This window comes from Bos taurus, chromosome 7 (genome assembly GCF_002263795.3).
Source record: "Bos taurus isolate L1 Dominette 01449 registration number 42190680 breed Hereford chromosome 7, ARS-UCD2.0, whole genome shotgun sequence".
NCBI classification, from domain to species: Eukaryota; Metazoa; Chordata; class Mammalia; order Artiodactyla; family Bovidae; genus Bos; species Bos taurus.
Window position 1 is genome coordinate 8,583,445 of NC_037334.1, and position 17,160 is coordinate 8,600,604.

Here is a 17,160-nt window from a genome sequence, read left to right on the forward strand (position 1 = left end):
GGTAGATATATTCCTAAGTATTTTATTCTTTTCATTGCAATGGTGAATGGAATTGTTTCCTTAATTTCTCTTTCTGTTTTCTCATTATTAGTGCATAGGAATGCAAGGGATTTCTGTGTGTTGATTTTATATCCTGCAACTTTACTATAATCATTGATTAGTTCTAGTAATTTTCTAGTAGAGTCTTTAGGGTTTTATATGTAGAGGATCATGTCATCTGCAAATAGTGAGAGTTTTACTTCTTCTTTTCCAATTTGGATTCCTTTTATTTCTTTTTCTGCTCTGATTGCTGTGGCCAAAACTTCCAAAACTATGTTGAATAGTAATGGTGAGAGTGGGCACCCTTATCTTGTTCCTGACTTTAGAGGAAATGCTTTCAATTTTTCACCATCTGGAGGAATCAACCTGCCTGACTTCAGGCTCTACTACAAAGCCACAGTCATCAAGACAGTATGGTACTGGCACAAAGACAGAAATATAGATCAATGGGACAAAATAGAAAGCCCAGAGATAAATCCATGCACATATGGACAGCTTATCTTTGACAAAGGAGGCAAGAATATACAATGGATTAAAGACAATCTCTTTAACAAGTGGTGCTGGGAAATCTGGTCAACCACTTGTAAAAGAAGGAAACTAGAACACTTTCTAACACCATACACAAAAATAAACTAAAATGGATTAAAGATCTAAATGTAAGACCACCAGAAACTATAAAACTCCTAGAAGAGAACATAGGCAAAACACTCTCTGACATACATCACAGCAGGATCCTCTATGACCCACCTCCCAGAATATTGGAAATAAAAGCAAAAATAAACAAATGGGAATTAAATAAACTTAAAAGCTTCTGCACAACAAAGGAAACTATAAGCAAGGTGAAAAGACAGCCTTCAGAATGGGAGAAAATAATAGCAAATGAAGCAACTGACAAACAACTAATCTCAAAAATATACAAGCACGTTCTACAGCTCAATTCCAGAAAAATAAATGACCTAATCGAAAAATGGGCCAAAGAACTAAATAGATATTTCTCCAAAGAAGACATACAGAGGGCTAACAAACACATGAAAAGATGCTCAACATCACTCATTATCAGAGAAATGCAAATCAAAACCACTATGAGGTAACATTTCACACCAGTCAGAATGGCTGCGATCCAAAAGTCTACAAATAATAAATGCTGGAGAGGGTGTGGAGAAAAGGGAACTCTCTTGCACTGTTGGTGGGAATGCAAACTAGTACAGCCACTATGGAGAACAGTGTGGAGATTCCTTAAGAAACTGGAAATAGAACTGCCTTAAGATCCAGCAATGCCACTGCTGGGCATACACACTGAGGAAACCAGAATTGAAAGAGACACGTGTACCCCAGTGTTCATCGCAGCACTGTTTGTAATAGCCAGGACATGGAAGCAACCTAGATATCCATCAGCAGATGGATGGATAAGAAAGCAGTGGTACATATTCACAATGGAGTATTACTCAGCCATTAAAAAGAATGCATTTGAATCAGTTCTAATGAGGTGGATGAAACTGGAGCCTATTATACAGAGTGAAGTAAGCCATAAAGAAAAACACCAATACAGTATACTAACGCATATATATGGAATTTAGAAAGATGGTAACAATAACCCTGTATACTAGACAGCAAAAGAGACACTGATGTATAGAACAGTCTTATTCACTCTGTGGGAGAGGGAGAGTGTGGGATGATTTGGGAGAATGGCATTGAAATATGTATAATATCATATATGAAATGAGTCGCCAGTCCAGGTCCGATGCAAGATACTGGATGCTTGGGGCTGGTTCACTTGGATGACCCAGAAGGATGGTATGGGGAGGGAGGAGGGAGGAGGGTTCAGGATTGTGAACACATGTATGGCTGTGGCGGATTCATTTTGATGTGTGGCAGAACCAATACAATATTGTAAAGTTTAAAAATAAAATAAAATGAAAAACAAAAGAATGTTGAATGAACATAAATTAGAAAAAATGTAGAAACGTTAATACATTTTGTTAATAAATGTGACCTGAATTTTAATAATGACTTACTTTTCCTATCTTTAATTCCAAAGGTCTCAGAGTCAGATGCACATTTACACTTAGACAAAGTGAAATTCTCTGTACCAGCTAAGGGGGCGAAATCTCTCCAGAATGACTAAAATTTTCTCCTATTAAAAATCAGAGTGTAACATAAAATGATATTATATAAGGGAAGCTCACTGATTGACTCCAAAGGGTTAAACTCAACTAGGAGCAGTATGTGTGCTGTTCTGTGCTAAGTCACTTCAGTCTTGTCCAACTCTGCGACCCCATGGACTGTAGCCTGCAAGGCTTCTCTGTTCATGGGATTCTCCAGGAAAGAATACTGGAGTGGGTTACCTTGGCCTTCTCCAGGGGATCCTCCTGATCCAGGGATCCTACCTGTTTCTCTTAATTTCCTGCATTGGCAAGTGGATTGTTTAATTTCTGCTGCAAGTAGGAAATCAGTTTAGGCTTTGGAAAACTTGCATGCAACCAAGGATTATAGTAGCCAAGTTTTATATTAAAGGAGCAAAGTTATCCCCTGTTTTGAAAAGGGCAATGGTCATCTTCAGAGATTTATTGGGTTGTGTTCCCACAACAGATCAGAGCATTGAAGACCCAAAGGACCTAGTCAAGACCAATTGTCAATATTATACTTTTGAGAAAACTTGAACTCAGGGATGTGATGAGGTGCTGGGAGACTTAGAGCTTTGGAAGCAGGAGAGGTAAAGGCAAAGGAGTGAGGAAACTGAATTTACCTAACTTATAATGGAGTCTCTTAGGAACAGAGAATCAGAAGAAAAAAATGCATTCTGTCCAGACCAGTGTCACCAGGGGAAATAACGAACTTCCCCTGGGGTAACAAAGGGAAAACATATTTAATGAGCTGACATGGAAGATGTAAATATCTCCTCTGCTGCAGTCCCTCAGCCTGTTCCTTTTTGGTTGGACAGGAGGTGTTCATTGCTTTTGTGGTCCTACATGGGACCACATGGGAGACAAATGTTTGATCTCTTAGCTGTCCTGTGCAGAGACAGGAGATGAGTCTGCATCACCAGCTACTTATGGGGGAACTTTGACTTTCACAGGGAAATTTCCCAGGCAAAGTGAGACAAACCTCCCAAACAGGTGAGTCTGAGAGCTCCACAGACACTGCAGAAGAGGATCAGAAGGATGGAAACCAGGAATGTACCTGAGATCACCTGAGGACAATGTAGCATAGCCCTGAGGCAGAGGTCACCATGGTTGCTTGCTGGGTTTCCTGAAGATGCATTTATTTATGATGCTGAAAAGGAACAGTGAACTTGAAAATGAGATCGTCAATGTTGACAATTAAACCATGCTAGTGGAAGCCCAACAGAAGAACGGATAGGAGGGATAAACTGAATCCAGTAAAATTGGAACATGAGTCTAAGGTTCTTGTTAATTAACAGGAGTAGACAAATAGGGTATTAATTGTGGAGGGGCAGTCAGTGAGGTGAGGGCATTTCATTTTATTGCAAGATGGGGCATATTAGACTGTGCCTCCACACAGAGGAGAAAGATTTAAACGGAGGACTGTTTGCAAATACACACTTTCAATAGCTGTGTAGGAAACACACACATTACAGTATCTTCTCTTGTTTTTGTGTTCACTTAAGAGAAAAAAAAAAAAAAACTTAGTTATATAAGTGTAAGGATGTATGCTAGTGAGGTTTACTTTGCAATCATTTTATTATCTGTGAGGCGAAATAGATCTATGGATTTGTTAGCCATGCAGTGTTTCTCTATTAAAAAAATGTCTCTATAACTATTTTGTTTTACACAGTGGTATCAGGTGTTGTTATTCCTTTTCTAAATTGCATTCTTTGATAGGAAGGGTTATTTTTTAACAAAACTTAAATTTGTGATTTAGCTCTTTTATATATACATAGATGTATTTGTGGGATTGTATAAGAATTGATAAATTTTGTTGGTCAAATCTACCAACCCTCTCCTCATTGCTTTTCCAAAAGAATTTAGGTATAACTGATCTTTGACAATATATGAGTTACAGGTGCACAGCATAATGGTTCAATATTTATATTGCTAAATGATCACCACAGTAAATCTAACATGTCACCACATATAGTTACAATTTATTTCTTGTGAGGAGAGCTTTTAGGATATACTGTCTCTTAGCAACTTACAATTATTCTAAAAAAATGTGTTATGAACTATAGTCACCATGCTGCATAGTACGGGCTGCTCATTGCTCTTTATTGTTACTTTTCTTGTCATAATACTTTAGTTGTATATTTTAATATTCTTCATGTGTCAACTCTTGATGTAAGCCAGAAAGGAAAGTGGGAGTTCTTTAGCATCCTTAGTGCTGATAAATAACTTCTTATACATATTTACTTCTATTAAGACTTTCTCATCTGTTTTTATTTTTATTCCTTTTGGCCTTCTGATTAAATCTTTTCCTAAAAGTTGCATCACCTCTTACCGTAATTATTTACTATTTGACTTACATTCTATAGCCATATTTGAATTCCTCTCTCTATATAAGAGAAAATTATAACTTAGATACTGCTCCTTTCTCACATTGTAAATGTTCTTTTGTTATATTGCTTCACTTCCAAATCTTTGGCAATTTGATCTTGAATTAGTGACCCATGTTAATATTGCTAAATTTTTACTCTTTTGTGCTTTTTTTTTCAGTTAGTTGTAGGTTTTCATTCAATTTTATTATTCAATTTATTATTGTGGCGCTTTTGGTAAAGAACCTGTCTGCCAAAGCAGGAGAATTAACAGATGCAGTTTTGATCTTGGGGTTGGGAAGATACACTGGAGGAGGGCATGACAACACACTCCAGTCTTCTTGCCTGGAGAATCCCATGGACAGATGGAGGCTACTGGCAGGCTACAGTCTATAGGGTTGTATGGAGTCAGACACGACTGAAGTGGTTTAGCACATAGCACATTGCCCAGGAAACAGTACCCTTAACATAATTGCACTCTCACTGATATATTTTGTCCCATAAATTCTTAGTTTTTTGAAAAATCTCTTTCTAAAATGTGTTCTTATACGTACTTACATACTTTTACACAAATGCATCAATATAATCCTGAATACATCATAAATGGTTTTTATATTTTAGTGGCAAATCATCATTATGTTTAATGTTTTCTACAGTTTGTCCCTCTTTTGTTTCTTTCTCAATAATACCTTAGGGACTTGCTTCCAATCAAGCAGTATAATGGTGGTTCATTATTTTAATATCTGTATAATATCACATGGTGTGGCTCAGACATTTGGTGGTCTATAACATTATTTATCAATAAGTGACTATTATATCACTGCTGCAAAAATATTTTGAGATTCTTAGTTTAATACAGCGTCCCCACTAAGGGTGTCCCTCATGGTCCTTTAAAAAATATTCATAGACATTATTTGCTGTCACTGATGAGTGGTAAGTGGTGGGAAATGATGTTTCTAAACATCCTGCCATTTACAGGACAGACTCTACCCCAGAGAAGGATCCAGCAAAGAATGTCCAATACTGCAGAGACTGAAGAATCCAGATTTTAAAACTGTTTCTGATATCAGTAGAAATGAAGTTCCAATGTAGTTTTTTATATATTTGTCTAAAGTGGACTGTTTTATTTTACACTGGTGTCTTTAGTGCCTTTTAAAAAGATGTGTCAGATAAGGAACTACCTAATTTCCTCCTAGATAGATGGCCATTTATTCCAGATTTTATTCAACGATCCTGCCTTTTCCTACCAAATTGAATACAACTGTCCCACAGGATAGTGTTCATATCTAAAGGGATCTAATTCCTAATCATTCAAAACAGTATAACAAAGCATATGCTATTTGCCAGAAATTTCTGGGTCATTGTATGCTATGTTCTTTTGAGTTGAGGTCTTTTTCTAAATTAATTATTAATTCATGTCATAAGTGTTTTATTACTCCTATTAATTCCCTGATGGCTCAGACGGTAAAGTGTCTGCCTACAATACGGGAGACTCAGGTTCGATCCCCTCCTGGGTCGGGAAGATGCCCTGGAGAAGGAAATGGCAACTCACTCCAGTATTCTTGCCTGGAAAATCCCATGGATGGAGGATCCTGGCAGCCTACAGACCATGGGGTCGCAAAGAGTCAGACACGACTGAGCAACTTCACTTTCACCCTTAGTGTATGTCAAGTTTCAGTCAGCTTTTGCTGTTCCATTCAGTTTTCTTTAATATAATTATAGGAAATCAAACTTTCAACTGGTTTCATATTTTATCCATATTTTGTCATTTTATAATTTATCATTTTTTAAAGTGTGTTTTTTAAATAAATGCAAATATATCCACAGACTTGGGAAAACAAGAATTGAACAAGGCAATTTAAGTCTTTGATGATTAGTATCTTGCAATATAGCGACAATGTCATAGAACACTGAAATAAAATATAGTGTCTTCAGGTTTAACTCATGTAAAGAAATTTATCCAGAATAAGAGAAAGAATTTTCATGACCTGCTCAAGCTTTATAGCGTTTGGTCTAGAAAGGCCTTTGCCTGTTGGACAAAGACCAGAACTAGAATTGAAGTGTGCCCATTGGATTAATTAAAAAACTGAAAACATCAAGCCCAAGAGTAATAAACAAATTATGACCTATAAGAAAAGAGAGACAGGGCTTGCCTCATTCAGTATCCGAATGCACAAAAAAGGTCAAACTGTATAGAGAAGCACAGGAAAGACATCTTCTACTGTCTCATATAACATATACATAACTTTTGTCATATTTTATATGTTTTTATTTTTGAATTGTTGAGTTTATGACCTTTACTTATTTTACTCTTGGGGTATTAAATCTGTATGGTTTTTCACATCATACATGTATCACTGCTTCTGTCCTTGGAAATAAGATATGTTTCTTTCTGATTTTTCCTGGGCATTAAAGAGATATAGCTGAAGTTGGAAGGTTGCTAATCCATGGAAGCTTTCCTTCATCAGATTGTTTCGGGGATGATTTGAGTTTTTTAGATCTTTTTCCTTCATTTTATTTCTCCCTCACATTTCATGTTTCTTTAAATACAGGGCAGAAAGTGGCTGTAGCTAAAAGGAACCCCAACTTTACTCTTCCCCCAGAAGTTTATGATATGGAATTTATGGGTGCCATTTAAACATTGTTTAGGAGAAAATTAATCTGATCTGACTAGTTCGAGTGGTTACCACCCCTAGCCTAAGGAGGGTGGGTCTGGTTGAGAAACTCATGACAGAAACACAACTCAGAAGCCATGGTGTGTCTGTGTATTGTGGAGTGGGAGCAGGTCTTAAAGCACAGGCACTGGGACTCATACATTAAGGTGATACACTAAGGTGACAGAGGCCAGAACTCAATCAAAGATGGTACTGAGACTAGGATCTGCTTTAATTCACAGGAAGCCTTTGCAGCTAAAACCATAAAGTGCAGGGAACAATGTGAAAGGAGGGATTCTCTGTGGACTGAAGTGTCAGCTCTAGCTGGGAGGCCACCTTGTTCCTCAGGATCCCTTACACCGTCTCTAATCACTACCCCTCTTGATTATCCCTCTGCCCTGCTGGCTTTCTCATTTGCCTTTGAACATGTGGAACCAGCATCTTCCTCAGGTCCTTTGCAGTGGCAGTTCCCTTTGCCAGACACACACTTCTCCTGGTATCTCACTAGGTACTTCTCTCTCTTCCTTGACATCACTTCAAATAACCCCTTGTTTGCAGCCCTTGCAACTTGGTATAAAATAATGCCACCTACTATTCTCTCCTTTATACATGTTTTTGTTTTCTTCATAACACCTGTCACCTTCTAACATATTATATATTTATTTGAATATCATCTTTCACCATCCTTGGGTTGTGGGGAATTTGTTTTTAAGCACCTCTACTTATTCTCTGTATGGCTTGGGACAAGTTTGCTCTCAATATTTTTCTCAAATGCATGAAAGAACTTCTCATTAAAACTGTAAATACATGAACCATTTGGAAACATACTGAGAATGGGACAAAAATTTCTATTCAGAGGTGAAATGGGGTATAACTTTATGGAGAATTTATTACATACAACATATTAACATCAATTTCATGCCAACAAAATTAAAATTATAGTGTTTCAGTGATGTAAGTTGTGTCTGTTTGGGTGAAAATTCTTCATGCTATTTTCTTTTTTCCTGATAGTCACCTTCATCACATGGAGCCAGGGAACAGTACACAAATCCCAGAATTTCTTCTTCTGGGATTTTCAGAGGGACCAGAATTGCAGCCCCTCATCTTTGGGCTTTTCCTCTCCATGTACCTGATCACTGTGTTTGGAAACCTACTCATCATCCTAGCCGTCAGTTCAGACCCCCACATCCACACCCCCATGTACTTCTTCCTCTCCAACCTGTCCTTTGTAGACATCTGCTTAACCTCCACCATCATCCCAAAGATGCTGCAAAGCACTCAGACACAGAGCAAAGTCATCACCTATGAAGGCTGCATCATCCAGGTGTATTTTTACTTATTCTTTGCAGGATTAGATGACCTCCTCCTGACTGTGATGGCCTATGACAGGTATGTGGCCATCTGCCACCCGTTGCACTACACGGTCATCATGAGCCCCTGGTTTTGTGGACTGCTGGTGCTGCTGTCTTGGGTGTTGAGTTCTATGCATTCCTTGTTACAGAGTTTAATGATTTTGCGATTGTCTTTCTGTTCAGACTTGGAAATCCACCACTTTTTCTGTGAAACCACATGGCTCATCCAACTGGCCTGTTCTGACCCCTTTCTCAATAACATGGTGATGTCATTTGGATCTGTAATTCTCGGGGGTGGTCCCCTGGCTGGCATCCTTTACTCTTACTCTAAGATAGTGTCCTCTATCTGTGGAATCTCATCAGCTCAGGGGCAGTGTAAAGCATTCTCCACCTGTGCATCTCACCTCTCTGTTGTCTCCTTATTTTATTGTTCGGCCTTAGGAGTGTATCTTAGCTTCACTGCTACCCACAGCTCACACACAAGTGCTATAGTATCGGTGATGTACACTGTGGTCACACCCATGCTGAACCCCTTCATCTACAGTCTGAGAAACAAAGACATAAATAGAGCTCTAAAAAGATTCTTTGGGATGGAAACTTTTAGAAAAGGTCCATTTACCTTGAGCTGAAGAATGATAGCAGGGCTTAAAGTCTCAGAGTCAGATAGTGAGATTATTTGTTTAGATTATGGTAATAGCAACTGCTTCCTCATTTTATTACCTGGTATTTCCATTTCTTTGATTTCACTTCTCTCTACAATTTTAAAAACATCCTTTATTAACTTTTCTCTTCTCTGTCATCTAAGTTTTTTCTTTTGTTATTTTTCTGCTCTCTCAAATTGGTTTAAACCTTGTGTGAAACATATGTAAATTCCCATTTATCTCATGAGCTTTCACACACTTCTTAAGAATAAATTCTTCTGAAATGAAATGCTTTGTACTGAGTAAACTTCTTTTTTCATTTTATTAAAAGAATAAACATAGTTTGTGCTACTTCTATGAAAAATCTAACTTGGTAACCAAACCAACTATATAATTTCATAGGAGAATAAAATATGAAACTATAATTTGTTACTGTTTTAATTCATCATACCTTGGAACATCACTACCATAATTTCTCTTTCTGGAAATGTAGACATGAGCAGATGTATGTTTCATAATTGGTCATCTGATTTTACACCCCTCAGGGTACTATTCTCTATTTAGCTCAGTGTTGCATTCTCTACAGGAATTACTGAGAAAGAACAGCATCAGATGCATGTCTCTAATTGGTATCTATATGAAACAGCAATTTCAATACAGAGTTTGACATAATAAGACCCAGAGTCAGACAGGACCTTAAGTATGATGCAACAGAAATTTATGTCAGATTATTCCTATGTAAAGTAGTTTTTCATAGTGTCCATTTAGTTATTGAGGTCTTGGTTTAGTGTCTGTATGTAAAAGGGTTTATTGTTGGGGTGAAGGATTATTTGGTGTAAATATATCTTTCTGCGTGAAAACTTCCATTGTGCCTAAAAATATATGGTTCCTTCCAATGCTCTAAATGAAATATTTCCCCCATTCCATTTCTGTCATAACCAATAAAGGGACAGTGAATAAATGATAGGAATATCACTTATATTGATGGAATATCACTTATATTCCTATCATTTATTCACTGTTCCTTTATTATATATAATGTATATCCTATAATATTCCACATATCTCACATATATATTGTATATATATATATAATATATATAACGTCATATATATGCATATATATATATATATATATATATATATATACATCTCCAAATCATGGCTCACTAGAGAGCTTAAATTCCTATCCAGTCCTGTGATAAAGGTGTTGCTGCTGCTAAATCACTTCAGTCGTGTCTGACTCTGCGACCCCACAGACGGCGGCCCACCAGGCTCCCCCGTCCCTGGGATTCTCCAGGCAAGAACACTGAAGTGGGTTGCCATTTCCTTCTCCAATGCATGAAAGGGAAAAGTGAAAATGAAGTTGCTCAGTCATGCCTGACTCTTTGCGACCCCATGGTCTGCAGCTTACCAGGCTCCTCTGTCCATGGGATTTTCCAGGCAAGAATACTGGAGTGGGGTGCCATTGCCTTCTCCAGTGATAAAGGTGTAAGTTTTTACAAATAGACATATCCTTTTCTCTCTCTCTCTCTTTTTTTTTAAATTAATGTGTTTTTTATTGAAGGATAATTGCTTTACAGAATTTTGTTGTTTTCTGTCAAACCTCAACATAAATCAGCCATATGTATGCATATATCCCCTCCCTTTTGAACCTCCCTCCCATCTCCCTCCCCATCCCACCCCTCTAGGTTGATACAGAACCCCTGTTTGAGTTTACTGAGCCATACAGCAAATTCCTGTTGGCTATCTATTTTACATATGGTAATGTAAGTTTCCATGTTACTCTTTCCATACATCTCATCCTCCCCTCTCCCCATGTCCATAAGTCTATTCTCTATGTCTGTTTCTCTGTTCTTGCCCTGTAAATAAATTCTTCAGTATCATTTTTCTAGATTCCATATATATGTGTTAGAATATGGTATTTATCTTTCTCTTTCTGACTCACTTCACTCTGTATAATAGGTTCTAGGTTCATCCACCTCATTAGAACTGCCTCAAATACATTCCTTTTTATGGCTGAGTAATATTCCACTGTGTATATATACCCTAACTTCTTTGTCCGTTCATCTGTTGATGGACATCTAGGTTGCTTCCATGTTCCAGTTATTGTAAATAACACTACAATTAACAATGGGATACATGTGCCTCTTTCAACTTTGGTTTCTTCAGGCTATATGCCTAGCAGTGTATTGGTGGGTCATATGGTGGTTTTATTCCTAGTTTTTAAGGAAAAAGTCCAAACTCCATACTGTCTTCCATAGTGGCTGTATAAATTTACATTCCCACCAACAGTACAAGAGTGTTCCCTTTTTTCCACACCCTTTCCAGCATTTATTGTTTGTAGACTTTTTGATGAGGACCATTCTGACTGGTGTGAGGTGATATCTTATTGCAGTTTTGATTTGCATTTCTCTAATAATGAGCGACATAGTGGCAGATTTATTTTGGGGGGCTCCAAAATCACTGCAGATGGTGACTGCAGCCATGAAATAAAAGGACGCTTACTCCTTGGAAGAAACGTTATGACAAACCTAGATAGCATATTGAAAAGCAGAGATATTACTTTGCCAACAAAGGTCCGTCTAGTCAAAGCTATGGTTTTTCTGGTAGTCATGTATGGATGTGAGAGTCGGACTATAAAGAAAGCTGAGTGCCAAAGAATTGATGCTTTTTAACTGTGGTGTTGTAGAAGACTCTTGAGAGTCCCTTGGACTGCAAGGAGATCCAACCAGTCCATCCTAAAGGAAATCAGTCCTGGGTGTTCATTGGAAGGACTGATGTTGAAGCTGAAACTCCAATACTTTGGCCACCTCATGTGAGGAGTTGACTTATTGGAAAAGACTCTGATGTTGGGAGGGATTGGGGGCAGGAAGAGAAGTGGACAACTGAGGATGAGATGGCTGGATGGCATCCCCGACTCGATGGACATGAATTTGAGTAAACTCCAGGAGTTGATGATGGACAGGGAGGCCTGGCGTGCTGAGATTCATGGGTTCACAAAGAGTCAGACATGACTGAGCAACTGAACTGAACTGAATATACTGCTAATTTTTAAAATTCAGAAAGTTGAATACTTTAAAAATGTGTAGTTTATTGTATGGAATTTCACTCTAATAGCATATCCCAGAGGCAGAGGTCACCATGGTTGTTTGCTGAGTTTCCTGAAAATGTATTTATTTACGATGCTGAAAAAGGAACACTGCACTTAAAAACGAGAGTGTCAATGTTGAAAATTAAATCATGCTAGGCAAAGGCTACCCACTCCAGTCCATGGGGTCGTGAAGAGTCAGACACAACAGAGCAACTTTAACTTTCAGTGAAAGTCCAACAGAAGAATGAATGGGAGGTAGAAATTGCATCCAGTAAAAGTGGAACCTGAGTCTAAAGTTCTTGTTAATTAACAGGAGTAGACAAATAGGGTATTAATTGTAGAGGGTCAGTCGGTGAGGTGAGGGCATTTCATTTTATTGTAAGATGGGGCGTATTAGACTGTGCCTCCACATAGAGGAGAAAGATCTAAACTGAGGACTGTTTGCAAATACACACTTTCAATAGCTGTGTAGGAAATACACACATTACAGTATCTTCTCTTACTCTTGTGTGCACATAAGAAACAAAAATCTTAGTTATGTAAAAAAAAAAAAAGATGTATGCTAGGGACATTTACTTTGCAACTATTTTATTATCTGTGAGGCTAAATAAATTTATGAATTTGTTACTCATGCAGTGTTTCTCTATTTAAAAAATGTCTCTATAACTATTTTGTTTTATATAGTGGTATCAGAGTGTTGTTATTCCTTTTTAAAATTGCATTCTTTGACAGGAAGGATTATTTTTTAACAAAAACCTTAAATTTGTGATTTAGTTCTTTTATATATGCATAGATATATTTGTGAGATTGTATAAGAACTGATAAATTTTGTTGGTCAAATCTGCCAACATTCTCTTCCTTGCTTTTCCAAAAGAATTTTGGTATTTGGCCTACAACAATATATGAGTTACAGGTACACAGCATAATGATTTAATACTTGTTTATACTGCTAAATGATCACTACAGTAAATCTCCTTAACATCTGTCACCACATATAGTTACAATTTATTTCTTGTGAGGGCAGCTTTTAGGATATACTGTCTCTTAGCAACTTTCAATTATGCTAAAAAGAGTATTATGAACTATAGTCACCATGCTGCACAGTACATACCACTCATTGCTCTTTATTGCTATTTTTCTTACCGTAATAATTTGTCACTTTAATATTCTAAACGTGTCAACTCTTGCTGTAAGCAAGAAGGGAAAGTGAGAGTTATTTAGCATTCTTAGTGGTGATAGACAACTTATACATATTTACTTCTATTTAGAGTTTCTCATCAGTTATTCCTTATTATTCCTTTCGGCCTTCTGATTAAATCTTTTCCTAAAAATTCCATCTCCTCTGATCATAATTCTTTACCATTTGACTTACATTCTATAGCCATATTTGAATTCCTCTCTCTACACATAAGATAAAATTATAACTTATATACTGCTCCTTCCTCACTTCGTAAATGTTCTTCTGTTATATTGTTTCACTTCCAAATCTTTGGCAATTTGATCTTGAATTAGAGATCCGTGTTAATATTGTTAAATTTTTACCCTTTTGTGTCTTTTTATCAGTTAGTTGTATATTTTCATTCAATTTTATTAGATCCTATTGTTCAGGAAGGGGCTTCCCAGGTGTACTAATGGTAAAGAACCCATCTGCCAATGCAGGAGAATTAAGAGATGCAGGTTCGATCTCTGCTTTGTGAAGATCCCCTAGAGGAGGGCATGGCAACTCACTCCACAGTTCTTGCCTGGAAAATCCTTTGGCCAGATGGAGGCTACTGGTAAACTACACTCCATAGGGTCACATGGAGTCTGACATGACTGAAGTTACTTAGCACATGGCATATTGCTCAGGAAACAATATACTTAACATAATTGCACTCTCGCCGATATATTTTGTTCCATAAGTTTTTAGTTTTTGAAAAATCTTTTTCTAAAATGTGTTCTTTCTAAATTCTGTATATCGTTACCATCTTTCTAAGTTCCATATATATGCGTTAGTATACTGTATTGGTTTAGAAAGATGGTAATGATAACCCTGTGTGGGAGACAGCAAAAGAGACACAGATGTATAAACAGTCTTTTGGACTCTGTAGGGGAGGGGATGATTTGGGAGAATGGCATTGAAACTTGTTTCATATAAGAAATGAATCATCAGTCCAGGTTCAATGCAGGATACAGGATGCTTGGGGCTGGTGTGCTGGGATGACCCAGAGGGATGGTATGGGGAGGGAAGTGGGAGGGGGGTTCAGGATTGGGAACACGTGTACACCCGTGGAGGATTCATGTTGATGTATGGCAAAACCAATACAATATTGTAAAGTAATTAGCCTCTAATTAAAATAAATAAATTTAATTAAAAAATAAAATGTGTTCTTATACATACTTATATATACTTTTACACAAATGAATCAATACAATCCTGAATTTATGATAAATGGTCTTTATATTTTAGGGACAAATAGTCATTATGTTTAATGTTTTCTACAATTTGTCCCTCTTTTGTTTCTTTCTCAATAATACCTCAGGGACTTGCTTCCAATCAACCAGTGTAATGCTGGTTCATTATTTCCATATCTGTATAATACTGCATGGTGTGGCTGTGTGACTCAGACATTTGGTGGTGTATTATATTATTTATAAATAAGTGACTATTATATCACTGCTACAAAAGTACTTTGGAATTCTTAGTTTAATATTATTTTTCTCAAACAAGGATAATTGTGTCCCCCAGGAACCTTTAAGCAATATTTCTAGACATTATTCACTGTCACACTGATGATGGGTAAGTGGTGGGCAAGGATGCTTCTAAACATCTTGCAATTTATAGGACAGACCCCACCCCAGAGAAGAATCTGGCAGAGAATGCCCAATAGTGCAGAGACTGAGGAATCCTGAGTTAAAAGTTATCCGTGTTTCTAATATCAATGGAAAAGTAGTTCCAATGTAGTTTTTCATATATTCGTCTAAACAGTACTGCTTACTTTTGCACTGGGGTCTTTAGTCCATTTTATTTTTTTTATTTTTTATTTTTTTTGTGTGTGTGTAATAAAGTTTTAGTAAAGTATAAAGGAGATACAGAAAGCTTCTGACATAGGCATCAGAAGGGGGCAGAAAGAGTACCCACTTGCTAGTGTTAACAATGAAGTTATATACTCTCCAATGAATCCAAAGAATGTCTGGAGGTTGTAAAGACCTCATCAGACCTACTCCCATAAATTACATTTTAAGATAACAGAATTAGCCAGAAGGTTTAATCCAAAGACTGTCCTTAGGCAAGATACATTATTGTTATATAACCCTAAGGAATGTGGAGAAAGAAAAAAAGTTTGTCCTTTCTTCCTCCTTGAGAATTCCAGACCCCTCTTTCCTTGGGGACCCCTAGACTCCCTATCAACCTGCCTAGGAACTGACTCTCTCATTCCCCCATTTTCTTTTAGGAGAATTATGTTGCCTAGGGAAAAGGGGCATCGTTCTTGTTCCATAACTGCTTCCGAGCTGATAAGGGGTGTTGTCCTTAAATTGGTGAGGCAACATATTCTCCTAATCCTCATATTGAGGATATCTGATCCAGGGGCCCCAAATAGTAGTTGGAGGAAGCTACAGCAGTAGCAGGAGTTTGAGCAATCATTTGTAACTTAAAAGCTTTCATGCGGCTAGAAACAAATCCAGTTATACAATTACAGATGCAGAGAGCAAACGGCAAAAACACAACATTCACAATCATAATTAAAAGTCACATTATGTCCATAGTTAAAGTGCAAAGTGTTGCCCCAGTCCATTTTAGGGTCGGTAGATGTCATCAGATGAAGAAGAGGCATCACATGTGATTGTTGTTGAAGGTATTCACAGACTTGGAGAAAGTCTTTTCCTTGAAGTGGAGATGTCCACCACGGGAAGCCTTCCACTGACAAAGAGGGGAGTGCTCTGCAGACCCAGCAGTTAGACCGATTGTGGAATGCAGCATAGGAGTGAGCCCAGGACAGGAAGACATTGTCTTGAGGATCCAATGGCAGACTCAGGATATTTGGAGTCAGCAGAAGTAGACTCACATAGATTATCAGGCCCATCCGCTGCCCTTTGCTTAACTCTAGAGCTCGGGTCAGAGCCATAAGCTCCGCTAACAGAGCACTGGTTCCCTGACGGAGAGATTTTGCTTCCAAAACCTGTTCAGCAGTCACCACGGTGTAACCTGCTTTACGCTTTCCATCCTGAACAAAAGAAGTGCCATCTGTAAATATTTCCATGTCAGGATTGTCTAATGGGGTATCCTTTAGATCCTCCCGAGCTGCATAGTTTAAAGTTAGGAATTGAGAACAATTGTGATCAGGTGTTTCATTTTCCTTCTCAGGAAGGAAAGTGGCAGGATTTAGATTTCCACAAACTTTAAGCTTAGTTACTGGTCCTTCTAACAACAATGACTGATACTTAAGAAGCCTACTGTCTGTCATCCAAATATTAACCTTAGAATTTAAGTTTCCACTCACATCATGAGAAGTCAGTACAGTAAGGTTTCGTCCATTAATTATTTTAAAAAGATGTGTCAGATAAGGAACTACTTAATTTCTTTCTAGATAGGTGGCCATTTACTCCAGCTTTTATTCAACAATCCAACATTTTCCAACCAAATTGGATGCAACCATCCCATAGGATAGTGTTCATATCTAAAGGGACCTAATTCTTAATCATTCAACAAATAATAGCAAAACATTTGCTACTTGCAAGAAATTTCTGGATCATTCTATGTTATATTCTCTTGAGCCAAGGTCTTTTCTAAATTAATTCTTAATTCATGTCATAACTTCTTAATTACTCCTATTATATATATCATGTTTCAGTCAGCTTTTGCTGTTCCATTCAGTTTTCTTTAATACAATTGTGTGAAATCACCCTTTTA

The 17,160-nt window shown here is 37.4% G+C and overlaps 1 protein-coding gene across 1 annotated transcript; it reads left to right on the plus strand.

Annotated features, from left to right (window-relative positions):
• The first annotated feature begins 8,206 nt into the window (after nucleotides 1-8,206).
• Nucleotides 8,207-9,163, plus strand: OR7A107 (olfactory receptor family 7 subfamily A member 107). Its single transcript, NM_001390505.1, has one exon. It carries the CDS (start codon nucleotides 8,207-8,209, stop codon nucleotides 9,161-9,163), a length of 957 nt encoding a protein of 318 aa, NP_001377434.1.
• Nucleotides 9,164-17,160: the final 7,997 nt, after the last annotated feature.